The sequence below is a fragment of the Asterias amurensis genome, chromosome 16 (assembly GCF_032118995.1).
Source record: "Asterias amurensis chromosome 16, ASM3211899v1".
NCBI lineage: Eukaryota > Metazoa > Echinodermata > Asteroidea > Forcipulatida > Asteriidae > Asterias > Asterias amurensis.
In genome coordinates this window covers 2924229-2936781 of record NC_092663.1, presented here as the reverse complement: position 1 = coordinate 2936781, position 12553 = coordinate 2924229, and the positions used below count along the sequence as shown (strand labels likewise).

At 37.9% G+C, this 12553-nt stretch overlaps 1 protein-coding gene across 5 annotated transcripts in view; it reads right to left on the bottom strand.

Moving 5' to 3' along the window:
• Positions 1 to 260: 260 nt before the first annotated feature.
• The window catches only part of LOC139949291 (uncharacterized), a 38982-nt gene continuing 26689 nt past the window's right edge, over positions 261 to 12553 (bottom strand). For 2 of the 5 annotated variants that reach the window (XM_071947699.1, XM_071947703.1), the window contains 3 exons: positions 10601 to 10648; positions 9619 to 9711; positions 261 to 427 (listed from right to left, as the gene is read on the bottom strand). In XM_071947699.1, coding sequence (XP_071803800.1) covers positions 407 to 427; positions 9619 to 9711; positions 10601 to 10648 — 162 coding nt within the window. In that variant the 3' untranslated portion in view covers positions 261 to 406. Of the gene's footprint in view, positions 428 to 1290; positions 1337 to 6740; positions 6792 to 9618; positions 9712 to 10600; positions 10649 to 12553 lie in introns of those variants that run through there. The other 3 variants (XM_071947700.1, XM_071947702.1, XM_071947701.1) reach the window with 3 other exon arrangements.

The following is a 12553-nucleotide window of genomic DNA, read 5'->3' as shown; positions in this document are numbered from 1 at the left end:
ATTTGGGACAGGCTTCTCGGTCGACGATGCACCCGTCTCGTCCTCGGAGCAAGGCCCTGAGGATCCGATCCCCATGTAGTCATGGAGAGAGTCCACGTCCTGGTAGTCGTTCAAGGAGCTTGTCTCGGTCTGCTCAGGGACTGATGAAGATTCTGGGTACTCCGGTAACGAGTTGCATTCCGGGAGAGAGTTGGGTCGCAGAGGGGTCAGCAGTTGGGATCCCGGAGGATCCGGCCGTAGATCCAGATGAGGATCCCGCCGGGAGTCCCGGTTTATCCCTGGAAAGTCCTCCATAATCTTTTGCACAGACACGCTGCTGCATTCTGAGAGTTGAAATATATTGCATTGCTGGGTTCCATGGAAGAAATGGGTGACGTTTGTCTCTACTTCTAATGCGTCCTCAAACTCAGGGGGACATGAGGCGGGCCTGTTAAAAACGAGAAAAATTTACAATGGAGTAGTTGTTAAAATTTGCATCGGGGATAAGGAATATAGTTTTGTTTAGCTGACACCGATTAGAAAGAAGAAACAAAAATCAAACATTATGTGACCAAATCTTACAAACTTGAGTGTGGATTGTAGAGTTATCACAGCAGCTTTTATGCATCGAGTTTTCATTGACTTTCAAGGGACACAATGCCTTTGGATTTGGGGGCTTTGGGATTTAAAAAGCATTTTTATGAAATGAATATGGTCAGAAAGATGTTTTAACCAAAAAAACATTGCTTGACACACATGTTCCTCAAAATTGTGTGGTTTTCCTTTTAACTTCATTACCTTACAAAGTCCACCATTTTTTTGAACAAATTTCTGTCTCAGCAAAATTACCGTCTCTTTAACAATGCTTTGAAGGATGACCATGAATGTAAATGGTAAATATATTTGTCATAATAAATTACATTAATACTTTATGTTTGTTATTAGATGTTGATTTATTCAGCAGCAAGCTGAAGATGATAAAATTGTAATCATGTCTACAGCCCATTCAAATAATTTCAAACTTCATTTTAAAATTTTGTTTCAATTATGGTAAAACTCGTTGTGTAATCTGTAAGATTGGTCACAATCTACACTACAGATGAAAAATATTACTTGCAAAAAATTATGGTTTTATTGAAATAATGAATTATGAACTTAAGTGCATGTGTGCTCGCAGGAGAAAATGGTGGCTGAAGATTTGATGCATGCAACCCACTCCGAAACCAAATAATTTCAGAAATAATAAGACAGCTATGGAATGAAACTTTGATGAGAAAATAATAACTGGAACAAAATTTGTTGACTACGTACATGTAAATAAAACAGCGTTTAAAGTTGAGGGAACAAATCATCGTTCCTATATTATATGGGGGCAAGTGGGAAAATTAAAAACAATTAAATACTGGTTAGTTGGTTTTGTTAGAGCAGGAAAGCAGAAATAAAAAACAAGCAATTGGCCGGAATGGAACAAAACAAGCAGTCTGCTAAGGAAACCACAAGACTTGTTCATGTTTTTCACGGCAAAAATCCAGAGCTTTTACATTTATGATGAGTCTGCATGGTGAGCAGCTAGCATGCTTACAAACTGTTACATGTGAATTTCAGAAATAGATTTTGAGGTCTCGAAATCTAGCATCTGAAAGCACACAACTTTGTGTGACAAGGGTGTTTATCTTTCATTATTATCTCGCAACTTTGACGACCATTTTAGCTCAATTTTTTACAGGTTTGTTATTTGATGCATATGTTGTGATACACCAAGTGTGGAGACTGGTCTTTGACAAATACCAAAAGTGTCTTTAAGTCAGCTTTTTGCCTATAAAGCCCGGTTCATACTTCATGCGAATTTGACAAGAATTTGACGTCACACCCTCCTTTCGCAGCGACTATTCGCAAGGGAGTAGAGCAGAGTTCAACTGCTGCGAATTGTTTGTTGCGAATTTGTGACATCAAGATTCGCTTCGCAGTGGCATTCGCAGGAAGTATGAACTGGGCTTAAGTCTCACTAAACAAGGGTGCTTTTCAACACTGAACTAACCGGTCGGACCACATTCAGACAAATCCTCAGGTGTTGACTGGCATTTGGGCCAGCTAACCACTGTTAAATAAAACCGCTGCAAATGGCACTGATATTTGTTCTACAAATATCATAAGACCAAGAGCTGTCTTTACTTATTCCAGATTGACTTAAACAAATTTGGCGTTGTGTAATTAAACCAATGGACAATTCAAACAAAAGGAAGAACAATTTGGTGAAGAGGTAAAGACTACTCATTTTGTGGTATTTAAGACGACTGCTTAGATTTGGGAAGAGTCAGTTGAATGTGGTTAAATGTCTTTTCTAAGTTTAACTGCAAAAGGGGAAGAAGACTTGTTGATCTCAGATTAAGTTCATGCCCCAGACAAAAATCATCAATAGATCATTTAAAAGTTCACTTTCAGCTTATGTTCACAGACAAAAGTAATACATACACAATCAATGTGCTGCGACCAATAACGGATAATGGGTCTGACAAAAAGTGCATACATAAACAACAACAGTATGACTACGAGTAGGATTTGAAACTTTGCATGGTGGGAGTATAATTAGGTGTGGTTTGTGGTAACGCCGTGTGTAAATCTCTTTTGAGTAGTGTCGGTTCTGAAAAGAATTGAGGGTTGACAACTCAACGTTTCAATCAGTATGCTCTGATCATCTTTAGGGTGTTTGATGCTTCTTAAAGCACTGGACACTATTGGTAATTACTCAAAGTAATTGTTAGCATACAAACTTACTTTGACTTGGTAATGAGCAATTGAGAGCTGTTGATGGTATAAAACATCGTGAGAAACGGCTCCCTCTGAAGTACTATGGTTTTTGAGAAAGAAGTAATTTCTCACTGAAATATTTGAATTAAATTCGAGACCTCAGCTGAGGTCTTGAATTCAAGCATCTGAAAGCACACAACTTTTTTGAGGTTGTTTTTTCTTCAACTATTATCTTGTAACTGCGATGACCAGTTGAGTTCAAATTTTCACAGGATTGTTATTTTATGCATATGTTGGTATACAACAAGTGAGAAGACTTGTCTTTGACAATATTACCAATAGTGTCAAGAGCCTATATAAGCAATACATTCTGTAATGAACTAGTTTGTGTGCTTACAGGCTCAGCGAAATTGAGCCCAGAGCATACAGATGGATACATTGAGTTGTCAACCACCAATTCTTTTCGCAACCAACACTAATCAAAAGAGATTTACACAAGGTGCTGTCACAAACCTCCCCTAACAACGGTACGACTTACATGTCATAATGACAAAGACGTTCGCCAACTACAGAACTACTAAGTTGCTACAGGGATCAAAGAGAGGGGTGGGTGTGGTCATTGAGAAAGATGTGGGGGTGGGAGTTGTTATGGATGAGAGGGAATGGTTGAAATAGAAGGAAAAGTACGTTAGGTATGCAGCAGTCACGGTTATTTTAGTATCAGAAGTCTGTGAGGAATTGAGTGCCATTTTAGAGACTGGAAATTGTAGATGAGTATTTTAGATTTATCAGAACTTTTTTGCCAAGTACAATAAAGCCTTTGATACCATGCATGCAAACATAATTTTGAGAATGTTACTTAAAAGAACACGTTGCCTTTGAAAAGTGTTTGTAACCATTTTTTATAAAATGCATATGGTTAGAAAGATGTTTGAAAAGTAGAATATAATGATCCACACAAACATGCCTCGAAATTGCACGGTTTTCCTTTTACCTCATCAACTAACATGGTTGGCCATTTATTGGAGTCAAATTTTTGACTCCCATAAATGGCCGACCGTGTTAGTTCGCACAGTAAAAGGAAAACCAAGCAACTTTGAGGCAAACTTGTGTGGATCATTGTATTCTACTTTTAAAAAATCTTTCCAACCATATGCATTTCATAAAAAACCCAGTTACAAACGCTTTTTATAGACCAACTCGTCCGATCCAAAGGGACATAATTGTCATGGATTTGGCGCTTTGGACTATACAAACTTTTGTCATGAATTGAACACGGTTGGAAAGTCATTTTAAAAGTAGAATTACTTGTATAAAGACTCAATAGAAAAGTATGATATTAATGAGCTAACACAGTCTGCCATTTTGTACATATAGAACCGATTTTTGACTCCACAAGATTACGGACTGTGTTTGTTCACAAAATAAACGTAAAAACCATACAATTTCAAAGGGATATTTGTGTGGATAGTTATATTCTACTTTTAATACATCTTTCCTACCATATTCATTTCATATTAACACTTTTACAGCCAAAAGTGCCCAAACCAAAGCGATGTGATCCTTTAAGTGTCATCAATGTATTGCCAAATCTTACAACAAAAACAACTTTAATCACCCAAAAGCTTTTTTGCAATCCCGGTGAAAAAAAGATCAATTATTGAAAGCAAAATGTTGAAGATTTTTACATCAATTCATAAAATATGCTCACTTGTATTTTGTTTTGTGGTAAGTTACATAGAACTGAAGGTTTAATTTGGATTGTAGCCATGCCTTAAGCTATTTGTTTGCCAAATTGAGCAACTAATTCCCCACTTAAAGACACTGGACACTATTGGTAATTGTCAAAGACCAGTCTTCTCACTTTGTGTATCTCAACATGTGCACAAAATAACAAACCTGTGAAAATTTGAGCTCAACTGGTCATCAAAGTTGCTAGATAATAATGAAAGAAAATACACACTTGTCACACGTAGTTGTGTGCTTTCAGATGTCGAGAACTCAAATTCTAAATCTGAGGTCTTGAAACCAAATTCACGGAAAATTACTTCTTTCTCAAAAACTACGTTACTTCAGACAGAGCCGTTTCTCACAATGTTTTATACTATCACACTCTCCCCATTACTCATTACCAAGTAAGGTTTTATGCTAATAATTATTTTGAGTAATTACCAAAAGTGTCCACTGGCTTTTTAGCTATTTGTTTGCCAAATTGAGCAAATTATTCCCCACTTAACTCATTCTACTCAGATTAAAATTATGCAACCAATCGATTTAGTCTAGAGGTGGTACATGTATGTATCACATACAGCTTTGATAGTTACTTGTTGAGCTACAAGTTTCTCATTTGAGTGGTTCTGATGAAGTGCTGCCGTTTCAAACATACTGTGCTACAACCAATTTCACCAGGCCATGCACACAAAATGACAACGCAATGCTGTGTGAGCACATAACAGGGAGTGTACACCAATTGGACTTTAAGCAATCTTCGTTATTACTTTTATATAATTATTTCTGGTACTGAAACCAAGGAAGCCTCGTACGTGAACTAAATCACTGTAACTCGCAAGCCCAAGGAAACCTGCAAAAATGGATGTTTGAAGAAGGGTTCTGTGTTCTTTTACGCGCATTTCCAATCCACGGACTCAAGACCTACGGCTTAAAGGCATCGGACACTTTCGGTAAACAGTATTGTCTAATGTCCACACTGCGTGTATCACAACTTCTGTATAAAATAACACACCTGTGAAAATTTAGGCTCAATCGGTCATCGGAGTTGGGAGAAAATAACGGGAAAACCCAACCTTGTTTCCGCACTTTTCGCCGTGTCATGACATGTGTTTAAAATAAACCGGTAATTCTCGATTTCGAGAATTGATATTGTTTTACTCAAAAAGTAAAACATTACATGGAATGATATTTCAAGAGAAGTCTTTCACCATTACCTCCTGTAAACCCTGAAAGTTATTTGTAAATCTGTGTACTGTTATTTTTTTTTTCTGTACCGAAAGTGTCCAATGGCTTTAATGACCCATTTGAAGGATGAAGCAATATTGGTAAAGTTTAAGAGTCCAGGGCAGAAGTGTTATGACCAGGACTTGAACCCACACTTTTCTGATTAGTTACTCAAGAGCTTGAGTGTGGTGCTTCTAACTGCTGAGCCACCACACTCCCCATATGTACTTGGCTGAACACAAATTTAAACGAGAGTGGGAAATAAGCTTGGGCGATATCACGATATTATCGAATATCGCGATATTAATTTGGAAACGATTTCGATATCGGATGGATTTGGTTTTAATCCAAATATCGATACAACGCGATATATCGTGATATATCACGATAATTGCGATAATCGCGATATATCGCAATATCGATTAAATATCGCGATGTATTTGCTAGCTGAGACATCTTGCACCCCATAGGTTTGGAGTAAAACCAGAAGAATAGGTCATTAGAACACCTCTCTGAAGCTATGACTGTCTCTTCTACAACTTTCACTTGGAGTTTGAAGACTAATGATGTCAAATTTAATTAATCGCGATTATATCGAATATCCCGATATATTGTTGGCGATATATCGTGAATAAAATAAATCGATATCGCCCAAGCTTAGTGGGAAATGTTACCAAACAAATAAAAATGTGCCTGTCAGTCATTGACAAATAATAAGACTAACTCCAGTTAAGAGTAATTTCTCTTCAGATGGTATTACCTGTTGAGTAATTATACCAGTCTTTGTGTGGTTGACTCACTTAGATGTTGAGTGATTTGAGCTTAGATGACATTAACATTTGAGTCAACTCACAACTTACTTTGTTTAGTTGTGAGCCGAGTATTTATCTCTTCTTTTCCACAAAATATTAAACATTGTCTTGATTGAGCTCAAATTTATCTACAAACATTTTATCCAAGGTGTACACTCCCTTTAAAATTGTTATGCCATTCCAAACCGACACTGAAGCCAAAATAAAATAACACTGACGGGTATTTATACATGGTCCGGGGCCTACCCTTGTAATGAGCCATCTTGTGTGCTTGCGTCACACTGGCGCGGAGAAGAACTAGAACATGGATAACAACAAGTCAAACAAACTGAAATTAAAAATGGCGAGGTGAAACCCGGCAGCAGAAACTCATAAAACAAGGGGGTTCGGGATTTTGTTTTGGCGCATGGTGAGCGAGATGAGTGGTCTGGAAATTAAATAGCAGTTAGCAGAAGCCTGTTGGATGGTTTTAGATGATCGGAAATGTGTGACAGTCTGTTTAGACTACAGACCATGGAATGTTACAACCTCAACCCCTCATAATATGGGTGCGTTCAACTAGCTTCCCCTGATCGACCCCGATCTGCCCCTGGTACGTTTGAATAGCTTTGACGTCATTCCAGGGACTCACACTGGTCACACCAAGTGCCCTGCTTTTGGAATGGGTCATTTGGAGCTTGCCCGAGGTGTATGACGTACGTACACTAATCGAACGTACCTAATAAATACTAGTTTAGGAAGCTAAGCATCCTTTACTCTCAACTGAGAACCTGAATTGCGAAGGATGCAGCTACAATGTGTTTGAGCAGCAGGCATGCGAGGGTGCCTCGCAGCCAGCCACATCAACACATGTATTTTTTATGAGGTATCGCCAAATTCACGAGGCCTGATGGCCGCTTCAAGGTGAGGGCAACACTCAACAGATTCTGGCTGTCGACCCAAATCAACTGTCACCAGAAGCATGCTGCCACCTACTCCTGAAACAGGGTTACCCCCTTCACAGTCCGTTAAGGAAGTAGGCATGGGTATCATCCACCAGGAGTCTAGCTGGTAGAGCAGAATGCTCTAGGTTAGGGCTACAGTCACCTGGTGGTCATTGTAACCTAATGTACTTGTTTTACCTAATTACCTAATTAAACCGGTCACATACTCCTGGGGCTGAAACAGGGTTACCCCCTTCACAGTCCATAAGGATGTAAGCATGGGTATCATCCACCAGGAGTCTGGCTAGTAGAGCAGAATGCTCTAGGTTAGGGCTACAGTCACCTGGGGGTCATTGTAACCCCAAGTACTCATGGAGCTGAAACAGGGTTACCCCCTTCACAGTCCATAAGGATGTAGGCATGGGTATCATCCACCAGGAGCCTGGCTGGTAGAGCAGAATGCTCTAGGTTAGGGCTACAGTCACCAGGGGGGCATTGTAACCAAATGTACTCCTGGGGCTGAAACAGGGTTACCCCCTTCACAGTCCATAAGGATGTAAGCATGGGTATCATCCACCAGGAGCCTGGCTGGTAGAGCAGAATGCTCTAGGTTGGGGCTACAGTCACCAGGGGGGGCATTGTAACCAAATGTACTCCTGGGGCTGAAACAGGGTTACCCCCTTCACAGTCCAATAAGGACATAAGCATGGGTATCATCCACTAGGAGCTTGACTGGTAGAGCAGAATGCACTACCTTCCCAACTTTTATTTCAAAGCAACTATGGTTTAGTGCCTTTCTAAAGAGCACAAGTGTCATTAATGGGATTCGAACCCACACCCTGCTGCTGACAACAACAGAGCTTGGGTCTGGTAAAGTAGACAGCTGGACCACGACACACCATGGGGGCACAGACAGAGATTGAAAGTGATTGATTTTTTTCCGGAGGGAGGGCCTGGAGAAAAACCCTAATGGCAGACACAACTCTTAGACCATCACCTTCACTAAAATGTTCATAAGCGTACATCTGAACAGACTTCTGTCACTTAACAGAATGCCATGACTCTGTGGTTAGCTGTGAGTTAGCTGCAGGTGCATGTTAAAATATCTGGTTACGTTAACAATGAGGCAAAAAGAGTAAGAAAGATTTGAAACTTTGCATGGTGGTAGTATATAATTATGTGAGATTTTTCGGTAGCACCATGTTTAAATCTCTTTTGAGTAGTGTTAGTTCTGACAAACACTGGTGGTCGGCAACCCAACGTTTCACTCAGTATGCTCTGATCATACTGATTGAAGTGTTGTCAACCACCGGTTCTTTCAAGAACCAACACTACTCAAATAAGATTCAAACATGGTGCTACCTAAACCCTCACCTAAGAAGAATAAGGGAAGCACAGAGCTTAGGAAGATACTTGGAAGGTGTTGAAAAGTTTGAAGAATAAACAGGTTTTGTTTAGACTGGACAATATTTGACAGTAATATGAGCTGCTGATCAAGCTTGTTGAAATTAAAGTCAGTGTTAACCCTTTAGTGCACAGATTAACTTAAAGCAACGCCAAACAAGAACATGTTCAACCATGTTTTTCTCAAATTTTCAATAGCACCCGTTGAACATCACACCACAAAAGCTCAACACTCGCTCTAAAAAATCGAATGAGGGGCGATATATTTCGAGTTTGTAGTTTTTAAGTTATGAAGTCCAATTTGACGTGTTTTGGGGGCCACTAGCGACCGCCTTGCGCACCATAGGGTTAGGTCTTTTTCGGCCAATTAGATCTTAGCAGATTACTTATTTGCAGGCCTGTGATTACACAAAGGCTACAAAGTTTGTGCCAAGAGGCCCAATTAAAGCTGCTTGCTCCATTCCTGACTTTCAAAAGTATTAATTGTTTAAACAAAATAGCTTTGGATACAAACAAATTCTTTTTAGTCAAAAGACTCAATAGGGTACTTTCGGGACGCTTGGTGGCAGCAGACTTACCAGGTAAATTCTATTGTTTTGGGTATCGTGAGCATGCTCAGACATGTCAGAACTACGTAAACAATGGACATTTACCTGATATGTCTGCTGCCACCTAGTGTTCCAAAGTCTCCCATTGTTATTGAAATTTCTGAAGATGAAAAAAAGTTCTTCATTAGTTGGTGTCCCAGCACGATGTTTAATACATCATTTTACAATCTGTTCTCAAGTGAATCTTACCAAGTTTGTCTGCTTCTGATCTTCACGAACTAAAATCTCATTTGTTTGCTCCTTGGAAAATTTCACCACTGCAGCTATTACTTTAGCCATTGTCTGGAAAGAAATGAGACCATGAAGATGGCGTTAAACAGAGACAAATTGACTCGAGCAGGATTCAAACCAGTGACCTCAGGATTAATGTGACGGCACTCTACAAACTGAGCTATCTAGCCCTGTATTGGCGGTGTCTCTATTTTGTCAATATCTTTGTTCGGGGGTGCCAGTCGGAAGCCATACAACTGTTAACTGCCGTGTAGCTAGGGATCACACCCAATGCTACAATACAACCAGGGGCCAATTTCATAGCGCTGCTAAGCACACAAACTTGCTTAGCATGAAATTTCTTCCTTGATAAAAACAGGATTACCAACCATATTTCCATTTTTTGCATATTGCTTGTTACTTGTATTCAACTGTTGTTTGTTTATCCTCAAAACCACGTGGAAATTTGGTTGGTAATTTTGTTTTTATCGAGGCCAAAATTTCATGCTAAGCAAATTTTTGTGCTTAGCAGCGCTATGAAATTGGCCCCTGGTAAGTGACAGCCAGGGATTACCTTAAAGTGCCTATGTACTTTTTCCTAACACAAAACACAATGTCCACAGATTTACGTTAAACTTAGACTGTTTGAAGATAATGATAGTAGAAAGCTTCCCTTGAAATTTTACTTACTGAGGTGCTGTAGTTCTTGAGAAATGAGTAAAAATGAAACTTTTTATTTCAGATATTCATATTATAAACCACAAGGGAAACTGACTGGGGAAATTTGTTTTGGCATGAGCAAACACAAATTCAAAAAGAAAACTTGCGAAATCAGCTTAAAGGTTGCTTGCCTGGTTTGAAACTTCTTTCTCTGTCACCTATGCAAAATGTTTTATGAAATTCTTTAGCTTCACATCACTTTGAAACAACTTTTTCTTACCAAATCAAGTGTATACTGTACCTTTGTTTCCTTGCCCATCATGTACTGATACAATACATTCTTTAGATACTGCAAGAAAAATAAAAAACACAAGTTTCAGAAAAAAAATAAGTTAACGTCAGAGTTTACGTTATAATGGTGGACCTTCCTTATTATTTTTTTATCATTCAAAAACACTAGGCCTATAACTAATAATAATTCTTAATTTAATTTTACCATGAAAATATGTGTGATAAGTAAACATTAATATGTAGGCCTATCATTCTTAATCAATGCAAATTGTCCCTCAACTTTAAAGAAAAATTTCCTCAAATATAAAAATTAACATAATGCAATGAATAAATCAGCAAAAATAAGTTGGGGCTTAAAAATTCTATCGGAAATATTTCTACACAAATAATTTATGAGCTTGAAAGTCAAAGTCAAACGAAATAATTCTAGAACTAAACAAATAGAAGACCATGATAAGACATGGTGGAAGGAACTAGGAAGGAAATAAGTTGAAAGGGGGAAAGAAGAGGGGTTGGGGATTGAGGAAGACAGAAAACCTGTAAAAAGAAAAAACATCAACGACAATCAAAGTGAAATACACCAAATCACAATGTAGAAACAACAATCAATTCAATAGCAATATCGATATAATATGCAGTTCAGTTCCAAATGGCAATTCATGAGACATGATTGACGCGGATAGGGTAGCGGTGGTGGATCGCGGAAGAGGGAAACATACAGGAGAATATATGACAATATAATATGCAACTCAAAATGTGTCAATCATTGACTTGGAAGAGATAGGGGTGGGGGTTAAGGAAGACGAAAACACAGAAGAAGAAAAGATGCCAATGACAATTAAAGATATTCAGCATGTTCAGTGCAATTCGATCATCACAACATCTCAATGTATAAGCAATGATCGTAATTCAGTATCAATACCATATTATAATATAATATGCATTTCAATACAATTCAATATGTGTCAATGCATTATTGTTGACTTAAAAGAGATAGAGGTGAGGAATTGTGGAAGAGGGAAACATACAAAAGAAAATATGGCAATGACAATCAAATAATTCAGTGCATTACAATCGTCACAACATCTCAATGAATAAGCATTGATCATAATTCCGTATCAATAGCAAATAGGATAATATGCAATTCATTTCAACACATCAATGCATAAAACATGATTTGCTTGGTCGGCAGGGGTAGGGGTGTGGGATTATGGAAGTTGGCAACCTGTAAAAAAACATATGTACACGACAATAAAATAATTCAGTGCATTACAATCATCACAACATCTCAATTTAAAGGCAAAGATCGTAATTCAGTGACAAAAGCAAATAATATAATATGCATTTCAATTCAATTCAATTCAATATGTGTCAATGCAGTATAATTGACTTGGAAAAGATAGGTTTGAGGGATTGTGGGAACATAGAAGAAGAAAATAGTATGTCCATGACAATCAAAGAATTCATTACAATCGTCACAACATCTCAATGTGAAACAATGAATCACAAATCAGTAATGACAGCAAATATATATACAAAATAATAATATGCAATTCAATTCCACACACATCAATGCATAATGATTGACTTGGAAAAGATAGGGGTGAGGGATTGTGGGAACATGGAAGAAGGAAAAATGACGATCAAATAACTCAATGCATTACATCTCAAGCAATAAATCACAAATCAGTAATGATAGCAAATATATATTATGAAATAATATGCAATTCAATTCAACACACATCAATGCATAAAGTATCAGTAACACATACAAGTTCAAATACAAGTGATAAATTACATTCATGTATATTCATACACAAATAGGCATTTCAAACACATCAGAAATTCTCAATGGAAAAGAATAAGAAGAATTCAGCAATAGAAGCAAAGATAAGTTCAGACATAGAAAAAAGACATTTCAACAAATAATACATACAAATTCAAATACATAAAATTCTTTACA